The 17,436-nt window shown below is 41.4% G+C and overlaps 1 protein-coding gene across 5 annotated transcripts in view; it reads right to left on the bottom strand.

Annotated features, from left to right (window-relative positions):
- The window catches only part of sptb (spectrin, beta, erythrocytic), a 78,615-nt gene extending 61,823 nt beyond the window's left edge, over nucleotides 1-16,792 (bottom strand). The window contains exons 1-3 of one of the 5 annotated variants that reach the window (XM_023271990.3): nucleotides 16,483-16,792; nucleotides 15,113-15,178; nucleotides 7,380-7,645 (exon numbers count right to left, since the gene is read on the bottom strand). In XM_023271990.3, the coding sequence (XP_023127758.2) occupies nucleotides 7,380-7,527 (148 nt within the window). In that variant the 5' untranslated portion in view covers nucleotides 7,528-7,645; nucleotides 15,113-15,178; nucleotides 16,483-16,792. Of the gene's footprint in view, nucleotides 1-324; nucleotides 973-7,379; nucleotides 7,646-15,112; nucleotides 15,179-16,482 lie in introns of those variants that run through there. The other 4 variants (XM_023271981.3, XM_035948818.2, XM_023271999.3 and 1 more) reach the window with 4 other exon arrangements.
- Nucleotides 16,793-17,436: the final 644 nt, after the last annotated feature.

Here is a 17,436-nt window from a genome sequence, read left to right as displayed (position 1 = left end):
AACAATTGGGGCAGTGCCACAGCTTCCTGAAAATAAATAAATTACAACCAAATATATGTAATATATGGGGCTACATAAGTTCACACTTTGCTTTTTTTTCTTTCGCTGCTGCCTTTTTCCATTTCTCATGACGGGATAACAAACTCACACTTGCTCACATCACAGCCCAACCTCCCCGCGATCCTGCCCCGGCCTAAACATGAACACAAGTTGGGGAAGGGAGGGGCAAGATTGGGGAAAGAAAAGTGTTATCTCTCTCATGTGTTGAGGCAGCGGAGGACGGACAGACAAACACAAACAGATCCGCCGTCAGGACTTCTGTACCTTGCAGCTGCCTGAAGCGTCCGTCCAGGATGGAGTTGAAGGAGATGTTGGAGGTACTGTAACTCAGCCAGCGCGCTCGCTTCATACTCTTGGCCGAGGAGGACGAGGAGGAGGAGGAGAGGATCGGGGCGGCTGGGGGGGGAGGGTGAGGGTGAGAGGCCCGCTGACGTCTGGGGGTGCAGGAGGACGAAGAAGAGGAGGACGAGGAGAAAGGGGAGAGCCCGGCTGGCGTGGAGGCCATCGGGACGTGGAGGAGGGTGCCATTCCTCTCCGGGTGGTGCTCCGGCTCCGGATGCTTGCTGCCGCCGCTTCCCCTCTGGCTCTTCTTGCTTTGGGCCCGGTGGACCGGCGGGGTGCTCCTGCTCCTGCTGCTGCTCAATCCGACCCTCGTGGGCGTCTCTTTCTCGGCCGGGGCGTAGTTCCGACTGGCGGCCTCCTTGGACCCTCCGCTTGCAGTCCGGACGGCGGCGGTCTCCCTGCTGCTGGCCTTCAGGCTGATCTTGACCTCTCTGAGCCGGGGTTGGCTGATGGGGGCGGCACGCAGCAGACAGGGGCTGCTCATCTTGACCCCCGAACAACAACAACAGCAACAACAACTCACCGCCTCTGGAGCCGGCAGAGGAGCTTGGCAACTCCACGTCTCTCTTCTTCTCTGTCTCTTGGCTCTCTGTCCTCCTTTCCAGATCCCTCTCGCATTCACTCCTCCCTCCCTCCCTTCCTCCCCCCCCCCTTTTTTTTCCCTTTCTCGCTCTCTCCTCGCTGCTGCCGTGATGATGCTCTGCCTCCACTCTCAGGCGGCACGAGGGCTCCGGCAGCCTTCAGTTCGGCTCAGAGTGGTTTCTCCGAGCCCCATCCATGCATACAATATGTTTCAATACGTCCACGTGTTTGCACGACTCCCTCCCTCCATCCAACACTCCCACACAGTCGTGACATCACTGAGTGCGAAGTGTACGACTGGCACAGTTGTGATTTTCCTGTGCCAAAAATCCAACATAAAACCATGCATCTCAGAGAAACACATCTTTTTATGCAGAGCTATGTAAGAAGCGGTGTGAATGGGCTGGATGTTCACTACATTCTTTGTGTCCTTTGAAGGCATGCTGTGTGCAAATTTCTGAGTTCACAAGCTGGGAAATGCAGCGGGGTGTCATTCAGAGCCTCTCTCTCATCTCCTGCCTCTCTCTTCACTTTCCTCCCTCCTTCCTTCGCCCTCCTCTCTCTCTCTCCCTCTGACAGGAAACACTGATTGCATTACAGAAACATCAGTGCAGCACTCTAACACAATATCACCAACACCCACACAGAAGCCTTCAACACTTAAAGAGACAGAAAGAGACAGCAAGGAAAGTGGTGAGAGCGCATCCAGGGTAGCCGTCCTGGACAGGAGTCGAGTAAAAGTAGAACCGGGGATCAGACCGAGGTACTTTTTTGGTACTGAAGGAAATGTGTCCACAGGATCAAGCATTCAAAGCTGCTACTGAAGCTCACATCAGACAGTTACTGCTTCGAAGTTGTGGTTATTTAATTCAATTCAATTCAATTCAATTTTATTTATATAGCGCCAATTACAGTCAAATTGTCTCGAGATGCTTTACAGAACCCATATGCCTGACCCCCAGAGCAAGCCAAAAGGCGACAGTGGCAAGGAAAACACCCTTTTAACAGGGAAAAAACCTCGAGCAGAACCCGGCTCTAATGTGGGGGGACCCATCTGCCTGCTGGCCGGGCGGGTTGAGAGGGACAGAAGAGGTAGAGAGGTAGAGATAGAGGGGTAGAGGTAGAGATAGAGTGATACAGATAGAGGGATAGAGGTAGAGGGGAAGAGGTAGAGGGATAGAGATGGAGGGGTAGAGGTAGAGATAGAGGGGTAGAGGTAGAGGGATAGAGGTAGAGGGGAAGAGGTAGAGGGGTAGAGGTAGAGGTGTAGAGGTAGAGATAGAGGGGTAGAGGTAGAGATAGAGGGATGGAGGTAGAGGGGAAGAGGTAGAGGGGTAGAAATAGAGGTGTAGAGGTAGAGATAGAGGGATACAGATAGAGGGATAGAGGTAGAGGGGAAGAGGTAGAGGGGTAGAGGTAGAGGTGTAGAGGTAGAGATAGAGGGGTAGAGGTAGAGATAGAGGGATGGAGGTAGAGGGGAAGAGGTAGAGGGGTAGAGATAGAGGGGTAGAGGTAGAGATAGAGGGATACAGATAGAGGGATAGAGGTAGAGGGGAAGAGGTAGAGGGGTAGAGATAGAGGTGTAGAGGTAGAGATAGAGAGGTGGGGGGTGGGACACAAGGACCATAAAACACAGCCACACATCTGAAGCATCCAGCTCTGGGACCAGGGATACTCGGAGAAAGGACACAGAAAGAAACAGAGTGAATGTAATGCAATAATGGTATATATAGTAAATACAAAGGTAGTTAGAGAAGGGCTCAATGCATCAAGAGAGGTCCCCCAGCAGTCTAGGCCTATAGCAGCATAACTAGGGGCAAACTAAAGGGACGTCAAGAGGGGAAGTCAGTTTTGCAAATGAAAACACCAGCTCACCCCGTCAGGGTCCCCCAGTCAGCCCTAACTATAAGCTTTGTCAAAAAGGAAGGTTTTAAGCCTGGTCTTAAAAATAGAGAGGGTGTCTGCCTCCCGAACCCAAACTGGGAGCTGGTTCCACAGGAGAGGAGCTGATAACTGAAGGCTCTGCCTCCCATTCTACTTTTAGAGATTCTTGGAACAACAAGTAAGCCTGCAGTCTGAGAGCGAAGAGTTCTGCTAGGGTAATATGGTACTATCAGGTCTTTAAGATATGATGGAGATTGGTTGTTAAGAGCTTTATATGTCAGAAGAAGGATTTTGAATTATATTCTAGATTTAACAGGAAGCCAATGAAGAGAAGGATTTAGGATTTTTAGGATTTCAAACCCCACTTTTTTATACTAGTTTATAAAGAAATTAACTCAAGGCTGAAGTGTCAAAAACTGCAGTTCCTCAAACGGCCACTTGAGGCCTCATAGACTCTGATGTTAAAATATTCAACTCCGCAGCAGAAAACAGCAGAAAAAAACCTGTTTACAAGCCTGGTATAAAATAGGGGTTTGGTCTCTATAGCTGCAGAAACACATCAGACAAATGATCCTCTTTTCTGACTTAAAAGAAAGTAAAAAATACTGTTTCTGTTGTTAGGGTTAGAAAAGGGAGAAAGTTTGTAATTTGTGAACAAAAAGTTTGAGCTGTTCAGCTGATGAATTCTTTGACTATTTAGATAATCCCCTTTTTGTCAGGCGTAGCTTTAAAGAACAATGATCAGTTAGTGTGACCAAAACACACATTTCTTGGATCAGTGATAGTAAAATGTTGCCTGAAAATGCAGCTTTATTCACATAACACGATGTCACTGATGACAAAAGAAAGACGGGGCTGTTGGCATGTAGGATGATGCCATGATATCAGTTAAGGCCGTAGACAGGAAAAAGTCAAAAGTCCACAACTCTACCATTTGTTGCCTTGGAAATCTTTTGAAACAGCATGCTTTGACAGACAATCTGATACATGATACCTTGAAAGGAGGTATCCGACAACATGGTTCTAGTCCCCACAAATATCCATCAACTTCACCAAGCCCTGAAGGGTAAGTGGGACAACATACCACTAGCAGCATCAACAACCTCATTAACTCTAAACCCCAGTCTTGATGTGCCAAATTTAAATTCCACTGTAGTCTATGCTTGGTTGTTTTTATGATGTCCATACTAGAAATGTGTGTTGGAACAACACACTTATTGCCCATGTTGAAAAGAATGGATCAAGTTTAATAAAACATTACATGCTGCTTTTATGTTTTTGTTTAATGTAATTTCCCCTTCGTGAGAACTGTACAGGGGATGAATTTTTATGTATCTCACCTGGTTAAATTCTATTAAGGCCTAAAGTTATGGATGAAGCTGGTGCCATTATAGGACGGCCAATGTTTGAATGGCCAGCTTCAGCTCCACCTCTTTGCTCATTTTTGTAATAATCCTGACTTAGGAGGAGTCAATCACTGCCAAGACAACGACAGCTGGAGCCACAACTTAGTTCTAAAACCGCCATCATCCATCTTTATATACAATAGATTCTCTTTACTAACAAACACACACATGCGCATTACATGTTTGTAAAGTTTACTGCTGTGTACTCTGTTATGAACATGATTGGCACGAGTCAGCTGGCAGCTGGTGATGGTAAAGCATGAATGAAGCAGCTTACTGCTAAGTGATACTAGTCCTCTGTGCCTGTAACATAATACTCCACATACTGTAGTAGTTTTTATTATGGGGTAAAGTTTCCACGTTGGCTTCAAATTGTGCTCCCACGTACATCAGGTTCACAGGAAAACAACGTTTTCACATAGTGGATACGATAAGGAATTAACATGGAAAACAACATGCATCAGTGAGTTTAAGTGCCACCGTTTGTTTGGCTTTCCTGCTCAGTGACCGAAAATGAATCCTATCGTCTGTGAAAGCACCTGGATGTCTAAAAGTGCAGCCACTTAACAAATCCTTCAAAGGACTTGCTTGTGTCAGCACAGAATTCCTGTATCATTAAAGCTGCCCTAATCAATATTTTTATATGTCCAATGGATCAAATTACCTCATAGAGAATCACCACCCAACTCCACAGTTCCCTTCTGATCTGGAGAGCTGTTTAGCATCTGTTATCTCACTGTTTTGGCTCTAACGTCCCACAGATGTTCCGGTTCACTCTCCCTGATCTCATCAGCTTCATTTTGGCAGCAGCTGTTTGGACTGAAAAAAATCAGATAAACTAATGTTTACACTACCTGCTCAGCACCAAACAGCACGCAGGAAAAGTGACTAACTTATTAACTTAGTGGGCATTCAACAGATAAAGAGATGGATAATTCTCTTTCAATCATGGTGGAGCCCAAAATCAGAGCAAAAACCAGAGTAATTATGAGACTTACTTGAGATTAGACATGTGTGGAGACCAAAAACAGAGCTAAAATGAGAGTGAACATGAGACTTACTTTTCTAAGGTGGATACAAAGAGGATTTAATGTTACTCTGTGTCTACTTGATACATAACTAAGCCATATTTTGCTAACAGGTTTATTATATAACTTCATAAAGCGCTAATCTGTCAAAATTGTGCTTGATTTTGAGAAAAAAATTTAAAAATCTAATTTTTATAGGTATGATTAGGAAAAGGAGAAATTTAGCTCTGTTAATTTAATAGTTTAATTGTAAACAAAACGTTTTTGAGTTATTTAATTAATCTACACCATTGTCGGGTGCGGCTTTAAAGGCCAATGATTGGGTAGTGTTACAAGTCCACACACTTCTTCAAGTGACAATGAAAGGCCACCTTATAATGGAACTTTTGTCAAATAATGTGATGCCACAGATGTCAAAAGAAAGCTAAGAATGAGCTGTTGGCAGCTGGGTGATGCCATGTCAATTAGGACCGTAGGCATACACTTGAATGTCCACAAATAGTTGTTGTCTAAGAAATCTTTCAGACACCATCAAATAGCCACAAAATGAAACAAAACAATTGCAGCTGAACAAAATGACCACACAGTTGAGCATAAAGACCAATAAATGAAGCAAAAGGCCCACAACTGGATTCAAAATGGCAGCAAAGTGAAGCAAAACAACCACAAAGACAGGAATAACAACAACTTGTAGACACAAAACAACCAGAAAGTGAAGGGCATACAACTACAGAACACAGCAAAATGAGCAAAACAATGTAAAACTATCAAAAAGAGACACAAAACAAATATAACTGGTCAAAGAAATGAAGCATAATGACCCCAAATGATGTAAAATGTCTACACAGACACAAAATAGCCACAAAGTGATGCAAAGAAATCACAATTGTGCAAAATGACCAAACAGTTTAGCAAAAAGACCCATAAATAAAACAAAAGGCCCATGACTGGATTCCAAATTACCACAAAGTGAAGCAAAACAACTGCAAAGACAGGTGTAACGACAACAATTAGACACAAAATGGCCACGAAGTGAGGGGAAAGCAACTACAAAACAAAGCGAAATGATGAAAACAACGCAAAACTACCACAAAGAGGCACAAAAAGTCATAAAATGAAGCAAAACAAACATAGTCGGTCAGAAAATGAAGCTAAATGACCCCAAATGATGTAAAATGTCTACATTGAGACACAAAATAGCTACAAAGTGATGTAAAACAATCGCAATTGACTGAACAGTTAAGCATAAGGACCAATAAATGAAGCAAAAGGCCCACAACTGGACTCAAAATGACCGCAAAGTGAAGCAAAACAACTGCAAAACAAAGCAAAAGGAGCTAAACAATGCAAAAAAGAGACACAAAATAGCCACGAGGTGAAACAACCCAACCTCAAAGAGAGACTTTCAACATCCAGCATCACAGCTGCACTCTAATTGAAACATTTTACACGATACAAGGCCTCGTTCCACTGAGCTGAATTCATGTTTCCCCACCTGGCGGCTGACCTCTCTTGTGTCTGCAGCTTTACAGACATGTGACCCTCAACTCCCCTTTTCCTGTTCCCCCTACCAGAGACGCTGCTATTTTAAAGTCCCGGGCAGCCGGCCCACAGGTGGGTCACAGCTTACTAGCTTTAGCCAGAGATGCCAGAGATCTGTGCTATGGGAGGCAGACGGGCAGGGCAGCTGTCCAGATCGGTCAGACGCTCGACATCCAGGGAATGTGCGAGCGATCTCGGCTAGTTGCGGAGGGTGTGGAGCGGTGTCAGGGCTCAGCTGCTGAGGGTGTGCGACACCACGAGAAACATCCGCGCACAAAAACGCACACAGCATCCCCCGCAGAGCTCCAGCAGAGAGCTTTGGAGCGAAATCAAGGATCGCCTGCAGTGCCAGTTTTGCAGTTTCTCCCACAAAATCTGAGGCAAGATTTTTATTCAAGCTCATTCAACCCTGTCAAAGTCAAACGGACATTACGGCTCATCCTCTCTGCCCTTCGCGCGCAATCTTTAAAAAGACTGTCATCCCAAAAATGTGTCCCAGAGGACGGGCCGGCCTGTTTACTATGCAGCCACTCACCTGCGAGGGCCTTGATGCGCGAGCGCTCAAACAGCCTGGCGGAGCTGTTGTCATTGTCTAGTTCCTCATCAGAGAGGTCGAAGCGGGTGTTGATGTGGCTGTACTGCTGCGTGATCTCCACATTGTCAAAATCCGTGGTGGAAGTCATGGCGGTAGCCAGCGTGGCGGGCGGGCGGGGGGACGGCAGCCGGCGTCCTCAGGAGGTTTTGGGTGAAGAGGAAGGTGAGCAGATAGGATGGGCCTTGAATCCTGAAGGTACTCTGCAACTGAGGGGGAAAAACACAGATTTAGTACCATAACTGCTTATAATGGTTTACTTTTTGATACCGTCAAGAAGGTTTCTGGGTGTTTTTTTGCTCCTGTTACATTTTAACTCACTGAGGCTTCATTTTTAACTGCAATCTAAAGTCCAGTGGTAACAGTGGCCACAAGTAGCGAGAATTTAGGAGTGTCTTCTGTGCATTATAATCAAGCAATAATGCCATAATTCATAATAAAGAAGTAAAGACAAAAGTTGGATTTGCATCTTCTACAAAACTTTTCTGTGGAATAAGGTTGATATGCTCATTGTTGTTGATTATTTTTGCTCTCCTGGTAGCATAAAGTAAGTTTTCCCATCTTGTCTTGTTGTTGTTGATATTGACATGTTGACCTTCAACCACCCATTTTTACTCACTGTGGTCTCATTTTTAACTGCAATTTAAAGTCCTGCACCTCTATGGAAACAGTCCAACCGTGGAGAAAAACAGAGATAACTCACGATGTCTTCTGAGCAGGAGTTGTAATGCCACAAATCAGAAAAAAAAAATTGAATTTGATTTTGTATTTTACAAAACCTCTTGAAAAGCTGATGTGCTCGTTGTTGCTGAGTATTTTTGCTCTGCTGGTAGTAGGAAATACATTTTTTTCATCTTGTCTTTTTGTTGTTTTTTTGACATGTTGAGCTTTAACCCTCTGAACCTCAAGCAGCTTCTGCGTGTTTGTTGCTCCTGTCACATTTTTACTCACCGTGGGCTAATTTTTCACTAGAATATAAACTCCTGCACCTCTGTGGAAACAGCACAACCAATGCCAGAGGTAGGGGAAATTAAAACGTGTTCTGTGCATTAAGTTATATTGTAATACATCAGAAAAATTAGAAACATTAAAGTTGAATTTTATAAAGCTTCAGTTTTTTCCCCATCTTGTCTTATTGTTTTATGACACGTTGACCTCTAACCCTCTGAATCTCAAGTAGTTTCTGAACATTTTTTGCTCCTGTCACATTTTTAGTCACTGTGGGCTCATTATTTCTCACTGCAATATAAAGTCTTGTAACTCTATGGAAACAAGAACTCTTCTGTACAGCATGACAAAGTTTTAATGCCATAAGGTCAAAAAAAAAAACACAAAAGTTGAATTTCTTCAGTTGTTTGTTTTACAATTTTTAAAAATAACAAAAAAATTCCTGGAATCAACATGTACAACATTTTCCAAATATCCACAGGCATTAACAATTCTGGAAAACAATGGTGGCACTCCATGCGCGACAGATATTTTACTATTTACATTTTTGGTTTGTTTTGCTACTTCTGTCTGCAGTGTAAACAAAGCCTGCAGTTCAACCTAGTTCTATTTAAATTCCCTAACATTTTTCTCATGGCTGTTGGTCACAGCTGAATCACTAATGGCTTCATGGTTGCACCAAATAACTGATTTTTTTTTTTGGTTTGTTTCGTTTTTTACAGAATCTGGTCGGGGAAAGGCTTTATTTTTGTAGAATTTTTAAACAAGACGTAGGATAAATGGATTTCGATGAAGTATCACAACTTTAGGCATTGATTGGGTTAATTTTTCCAACAAAATGGCAAATTCGACAGTTCTTTCTGCCATTAGAGTTTCTTGCTATGCCTATGATGGTGTATTTTTGGTCATTTTTAATTAAAAAAAACACACTTTGAAATCAGTGCAATGCCAGACTATAAAGATTAGTTGATTAACAGTGAATTCATAGAATGAGCATCTATTTTGCAGTTTTAAGTCCATACTGATGTGCTGTTATCAAAGCTGAGATTAAAACTGGGCTTTCTTTTTAGATATAAATCCCATTCTCCTTTATCTACCAGACAAAGATTTGTTGAGGCAGTTTTCCTCTCTGTGTTGGACCACGGGGATGTTATTTATGGACGGGCAGCCAGTTCCACTCTTAAACCTTTAGATGCAGTATTTCACTCCGGCTTAAGATTCATCACCGGAGATATCCGCTCACACACAGCTCACCTTGCAGATGCCAAAAATATTTAGAGTTAGAAGGATCTGCTTTTTCCTACTGTGTCCCACACACTTGGAATAAACTTTAGCGAAACTTCAAGGTGACCTCATTAATGCCACTGAGACAACTCAAAGGTTTAATTGCTGCTCTTACTGATTATAACTGTCATTGCTTTAAGCTTTTTTACTCATTTGTCATACATTCTTACTCTTTTCACCATTATTTTTTTTTTTTAAAGTTTAATATAGTCTTTGTTTGTTGCTATTTGATTTACGTGTTTCTCCATTTATTGGCACCTTGAGTGTGTTTTTGCTGATTTTAAACACAATAAACGATACTTGATTGTCATTTTCTTTGTTCTACATTACAATAAACTCAGTATCTTTGCACTGCTGGTAAACAAAAATGCATATGGGATGGCATGTGTTGGCCTTGAGGACATTAGAACACTAGTAGCCACACAAACGTAGAGACAAAACAGAAAACTAATGCTATTTGGAGGATCCAGCTTATTCTAAAAAGCAGCACACACTCTCTCTCTTGGCAGTTTTGTGTTTTTTGTGTTTTAAATTTCACTTTATCGACTCCATGTAAGAGAAGCTGTTTCTATACCTGGCGCCAGAATGTAATTTTGGCAATTTGGCCAAATTTATACAATCCCAGCTGTGCTCCAGGTGTATTTTTACACAGAAATCATGTGTTTGGAAGCTTTCAAAGTGGCCCCACGAGCTCCTCTTCCCCCCCATTAATCTCCATTTTGTGAGCGTCACTTTGCTCAACTGTCACAGAGCGTCTGGGTATTCTTCACGTGGAAACGGCGGGTTGAAGGGCCGCCGCTCAGATAGCTCTATCTGGGTGCAGCATAGCTCTCTTATCGTGTCACACAGGGGGGAGGGCAACCCGCTGCACTGCACAACCTGACGAAACCGCCTTCTTTTGAATGATGCAGCTCACGTAGTTTGAAATGCAAGTGTGTGGGTGTTGGCGCACTTCCGTTGGCAGGGAACAAGTGTGAGGTAAAACAAGGTGGGGAGACTCACTTGTGTTTATACAGTGTTACACAAATCCAAGAGGAACATGGCAGACTGTCTCTCTGTGGCACTGATTTGGAGAAGGAGCAACAATTCCTGAATAGCATGTTTCACAAATATTTTTCATGACATCAGAGTTTTAAATCATGTAACATTATTGCCTGATTAGAGATAAGGCTAATAATCTGCATGAGTTTTACTTTATATTTTGATTTTACACTAGTGGAAAGTAACCATATATTTACGTTGTTCAGTTCTCAACAGTTCGTGCATCACTTTAGTGTTTTTCTTTCATGGTAATTCTACTTTTACTTCACTATAATTCAGAGGGAATAGTCAATATTTATTTAACTGTCAGAACCCCAAAACCTGCCAACAGATTTGAAAAGTTATCTTTTCATCAAAAAATAAATAAAAAAAATCACAGTAATTACACCATTTATCTGTAAATTCAGAAAGAATCATCAGATTTTCAACTTTCCAGTGATCTTTAAGCAAGTCACCTGGAGAATTAACCAAATCTTTCTCATTAAAATCACTTAATCTTATTTAAAAATTCATCAGAATTAAAAAGTGTTTGCCACAGTGAGATTCTGTAAAAACTAAAAATTCTGCACTCCTTGGTGCTACAGAGAAGCCATTACTGACTCAGCTGTGATCAACCAGGATGTGACAAAAATTCTGGGAATTTTCAGCTGAACTGCAGGCTGTGTTTACACAGAGCAGTTAGAGGAGACAAGCAGTAAACTAAATTAAACATTTAGGTAGGAAAAATATCTACTGTATGTAAAGTCACTATTTTTTCACCCAGTGTTAGTAACACCTGTAGACACTTACAAAACAGTTTCACCTGTTGATTCCAGCTTTTTTTTGGAATTTTTGTAATATAAATATAATAAATAATTAAATTTTTGTTATTTTTTATGCTTGATGTCATTATAACTTCATCATACTTAATAAAACTGCTTCTAGTTATGGTCGTGCTGTTTCTATTAAAGGTGCAGGACTTTATATTGCAGTGAAAAAAATGAGACGGGAGCAAAAATGCCCAGAAACTGCTCAAAAATTCAGAGGTTTAATATCTGTTGTTACTACTTACTTTACAGATTCTAACTTAGAAACAGCAGAAGCCCTCACAAAAATGCACTCGAGTAAAATGTGATCATGCATATTATTGGATTGTTACTACTAATACGTGAACATTCATGCAGTATAATGTTGGAACTATACAACTTTAGATACTGGTTGACAGTTTAACCTGCAAGAATGCATCATATTTTATAAGATAATCATCATTTTTTGCAGATATGTAGTAATTACAGCTGTCAAATGAATGCGGTGAAGCAAGAAGTTCAGTATTTCTATCTTAAATCTGGTGTAATGAGTAAATAAAAAAACCTATGAGGACAAAACTTAAGTGCATGGACTTAAAGCTAAATAAACGTATCGCCAACCTCTGATGACATAAATGTACAATGTAAGTACAGTGGGTGGATGTTCTGTACATTCAGAGAAGGGGCCCTCAGCGATCAGCACAATGATGGCATCCACAGGTCTCCCCCCACCTCCTGCTCAGTATCAGTGCCGTGCAGAGGGCTGTTATCAGCAGGGCGACGCTCCACCCACCGCTGGGGATCCCCTTATCACCTCACACACAACCTGACCCGGGCCACTGCTCGACACTCTGCACAAGCCCCTCTTTACAAACGCCGCGCAGACTCACATCCACAAGCAAAACTGGAAGACCCTAATCGTACGTGTCGACCGACCGGCTGAACACAAACCGCAGTAAATTAAGTGTTTGAGCTGAGACATATACGTGGCGATACTGCACTGTGGATAAAGAGAATCTGGCCTCCTGCCTATAGACACTCAGTGACAGAAAGGTCACTAGCCCTTCGCTTGCCACTGCCAGTGTGGCTGTCAATAGCAAAATGTCTTCTAGTCGTGTCCTTGAGCAAGAAGGAGAACTCTTACATAGCTGCTCGCCCACAGTAGGTCACCCTGTCAGCGCCTATAGGGTAAAATAAACACTGGAAACTACTAATAAAATGCAATCATTGATTACATAAATAACAACCTGCGTACAACATTAAGTCTGCATTGATAGACATGATTACATCAGAATGACAAATGATTGTTTTCATCATAGGATTAAATGTAGAGCAGCAAAGATTAATTGGTTAATTGCCAACAATTTCAATTAATTTATTTTATTTCATTTAATTAATTTTAATCAATTAGTGGCCAACTGAATGAATCACCAACTATTTTAATAATTGATTAATCGATACGATAATTAAGAAGACGAAAAAGTTCAAAATCTATGATTCCAGCATCTTAAATCTCAATATTTTCTGGGGATGTTTTTTTGTCCTCTATAACAGTAAACTGAATTTCTTTGAGTCGAGGTTGAAACAAGATATTTGACAAACATCATGTTAGGCATTTTTCACATTCTACAGAACAAACAACTAAAAATAGTCGACAGATTAAACAAGAATGAAGATAACTATTATTTGCAGCCCTATTTGGAATCAAAGTTCACTCAAGTATGTCCCCTTGAGAAGCTTTAAGGCTAACTAGTAGACAATTAATCAATTTCCATCTTCAATATCAATTCTTTAAGTCATATTTTACTCATATTTATGAAATTTAATTACACCCTGAAAAAAATGAGTAGCTGCAAAAATGTGTTGATTAGTTGATCCGCATTTCTGACACAGCTATGGAGACAGACCTGGCTACCAGAAAAGTCATTTACAAAATCTAGAATGACTGAATTTCAGTAGTTTAACACAGAAAAGTCTCAAAAAGTTGCCAAATCCAATGTCTGAAATGTAACATTTTTATGTCACTCTTTGTCTCACACGATAATAAATTCAACACGTTTGCGTTTTGGACTGTTGACCAGACAAAAGACGACATTTAAAGGCTTTGTCTCGCACCCTGGAAAATCATGATGAGCATTTGTCAGATGTTTTACAGTTTTACAGCTATTTCAAGATAATTACCTGCAGTTGCAGCCCCACGAGCGATTCCAATTAACAGTCCAAGACCCAAAGATATGCAGTTTTCAAAGTCCTAAAGTCGTAACATCTACAAAACTGACAAAACAGTGGATGTTTTGAATTTTTCCCCTACGAAAGATTAACAGATAATCAAAACTGTTTCTGACCTCGACTCTTCATACAGAATTAAAATGAGCTTTCATGTTCAGTTTTGTCAGTATAAAAGGTTATCCTGAGGGTGTTGAAATCAGTTTCCTTTCCATGCTTTCAAAATGGCTAAATGACATGATTTCTGGATTATATCTTAAAGCAATTTGGTGCATTGTTTGAATCCCAACCCAAGTTCTTAAGAACTGGAGAACATTTATCAAACATATGAGGAAGGAGAGGTGTCAGACTGGGAACTAATCATATCAGATTGTATTCTGCTGTATTACGCTTCCATCCACTAGGATTTCTGTCTTCTAGCCTTTGCTGTAAGCCTTCGTTGCCCTCGTTTGATTCCATGGACTCGTTCTGACCCTTTGTGGAAACTAGTTATGGATTAACATCCACATGGGCAACTGTCTGTGAGTTGGCAGTTTGTTGTGCTATATTTTGCTCTGTGTGTATTCAGTTTCATGTGCCTGCAATTATTCAACAAATAAATCATTTTTCTGCAAGTTTATACGTTTGAGATTACAAATGCTAACGTCACCGACGCCAAAAATGATGTACTTCTATTAAAAGTTAGATTATTACTGTTGCCATTATAAATTACAAGGAATAATTATGATAAGAATTTCACACAGATAACATTTTCTAACACTGCTATCAGTCTCTACTGATAACATTGATATGTAATACTTTGGCGCCTCTTGTATTTCTTCCCATCACCTGCATTAGATAAAGTCTCCAGAACACGGTCCAGTAAATGCATCATTTTTGTAGCTGCACATAGTAAACTGGTGAGTAAGAACTCTTTATATACAGTCAACGAGTAAGAGTCACTGGATAATTTCTCAAAAGTAGTAAAATGTCAAGAGGGATGATAAAAATGTCAGCTGGATTTTTTACAGATATCCAGGCGTTGCTTGGTCTGGACCTTACAAATTATGCAGCACGGTTTCTGTGGATGCAGCTCTGCACATAACCGCCTTGGAAAAAAATGATTAAAAGGTGTGAATGAGATTCTTACTCTTAAGGTTCTTTGACGCTAACCTTTCTGCAGCAATTTCCCGTCACCGCAAAACTACACCGTAAACAAATATTTTCAATGGGCACCTGAGTTGAATAATAAGTCTGGATTCTTCCAGCTTTAAGTACAGTCCAGAGTGATGCTTGCTCTGCACTCTGAGCTGCACAGCACATTAGCAAGCAAGGAGTAAGCGCATTATTGTGAGCAGAACAGAGTCGGATGAAATAAGAGACGGGTGTGGTGAGGATGTGTGTGTGACCTACAGAGTGTCTGAGCAGCAGCAGCAGTGACTGGACTGAGGGAGGCCTGTGATCCGGCTGAAAACAAACCTGAGACATAAACACAAAGTGAAACAGAGATCAATATGGAAGGAGGTTGTTAGTTCGGAGCCGACAGGAAAAACAATCAAAAACCAAACCGACTTTAAGTTGTGAATTTTAACAAGTTATCAGGAAAACTGGCAGCAAAAACAAGCTGTCAAGCCGGATCCATACTGCACATTGATCAGGTACAGAAGCTGTAGGAGAAGCCTCACTTGTTGTGGTCAATGCTGTTTTGACTGCAACAATACTGAGCCCGATCTTGCAAGAGGTTGAAACGAATCGATAGTAAACTATTCCTGGAGTGTGTTTACACTAAAGTCCTGCTCTTCCAGACACTCTCACACTTGTCCTTTTATGGGGAATGAGTGGGAACGTCTCTTTTGTGCAGGGATTTCTTTTTATCGTTTCACTGTTTTTCGATCAAGCACTGAGACAGAAATAGAAAATATGAAACAGCGGAAAGTACTCTGGATTGTGTAAACATCAGTGATGGAGTGTAACTAAGTACATTTTCAGGTGAGCGAGTATCATAATTTCATGGGAGCATCTAGGATCCTATTGTTCCAGTAGATTTGAGATAAAATCAGAACTTGTTAGATGAAAAAAAGCATTGACAGGACTGCAAAATATGATGCACATGTAGACTCAGATCCCCCAACAAGTATGTAAAATCAGCTCCATCTACCGCTACAACAATAAAAATGCTCCTTACACGTAAATGCAGCAGTAATGTAACAATACTCAAGGAGAGGAATACCATGGCAAGCTTTACAGGGTCCATTTTACGCAATTGGCAACATTCACTCAAAGTTTTCAATGCAGGAATTTTACTTGTAATGGTACTTTTTCTTGTAGTATTTCTACTTTTCAATTAGTAAACGGTTTGATTACTTGTTAAATCACTTATTAACATGGTAACTACTTTTGGAAACCGCACGATTCCATGCGCAAACGTTGGAGTATTCGTGCGTAATTTTATCGACGCACCTCGCTACTGCGGCCTTCTTACAGCTAAAGATAACAAACTTGCAAGTGAAGAATTTACAGAGGCGATAGGTTAAATGAAAGAAGGATCTGTTGATAATAACTGTACAATAAGAAAAATGTCTGCAGCCTGTAAAAATTACGTCACGATTAAAGATGGCACCCCGGGCAAACAGGTGGTTTGAAGGAAACTTGTAACTCACCAACAAGCAGCGACCAACAATAACAGAATTAAGACTATTAAGTGGTAACACAAATTATTTGGCCAACGATCAATAACTTCGGTTTCCAACGGCGCATTAGCTCTGCCTTCAATTTACACTTACTTACTTCTGGATGTTGTCCTGTCCGAAAGTGTTTATGTTGAGCTTTCTCCCTGCCAATAAACCAATTATAATCCCATTGAAGCAGCGGGGTCCTGGTCAGAGCGCACGGAGGTCTCCACAGCGCACGGAGGGCACGGTCCTACACCGGGGACGAGGGAAAGGGGCTGAAGGCGCCGCGCACTCCACGGTCATTCCCGAAAGCCAGCTTAGACTGACCCACCCTGCCGGGTTAAAAATAAAGTTGGCGCATCCAGTACATGATCTGTGCGCGCAGGGGACGCACATTCCAGACGAGAGCTGGTGACTCTAAATGGCAGAGACACTTGTGATCTACTGTGCGCTCCACCCCGCCCGGACCGGGCTCTAATCGCGCACACAACACCCACCCACCCACAGAGACCCTCTCAGAAATGTCACCTCCACTGCTGCCTCTGCGTGCCATTTTACAGACAGGGCAGAAAGGAGAGGTCCGGACGTGGAAAACAAATCCTGGAGAAAGATCCAAGCACGATGAAAGGGTGTCCTTCTGCCACTGTAAAATGAAAAACGCCTGTCAGATTAAGTTATGCTGAGAGAAAAGGGTGAGCAAATCTAGACAAAACCAAAGGAAATCTTCCAATAAGATAATTGAAATCAGAAATAATTGAAATATCACTGCAGTGAGATCATTTTGAAAATATCAAGAACCTCCTGCAACATGTAAGACAATTATAAAGTTATCCAAACTTTCTACTCTTAAAAAAACAAGGCGAAATTTGGCATCAATATTTTGAGTTAAAACAACTTATAGTGAAATTAAGTTCAACCAACAATCTAGGTTGAGTTGGATGAATTAGCTTTTCACATACAATCTAAGGTATTTTAAGTAGGATTGTAAAGACAGAGGAGGGGACTTGAAATTCTCAACTCAAGGTGAAGAAAAATTAAAATATCATGCCAATTTCATTTAGTTAC

The sequence above is a fragment of the Amphiprion ocellaris genome, chromosome 20 (assembly GCF_022539595.1).
Source record: "Amphiprion ocellaris isolate individual 3 ecotype Okinawa chromosome 20, ASM2253959v1, whole genome shotgun sequence".
Lineage (NCBI taxonomy): Eukaryota > Metazoa > Chordata > Actinopteri > Pomacentridae > Amphiprion > Amphiprion ocellaris.
The sequence above is the reverse complement of the archived record's forward strand: the minus strand, read 5'-3'. Positions and strand labels throughout refer to the sequence as shown.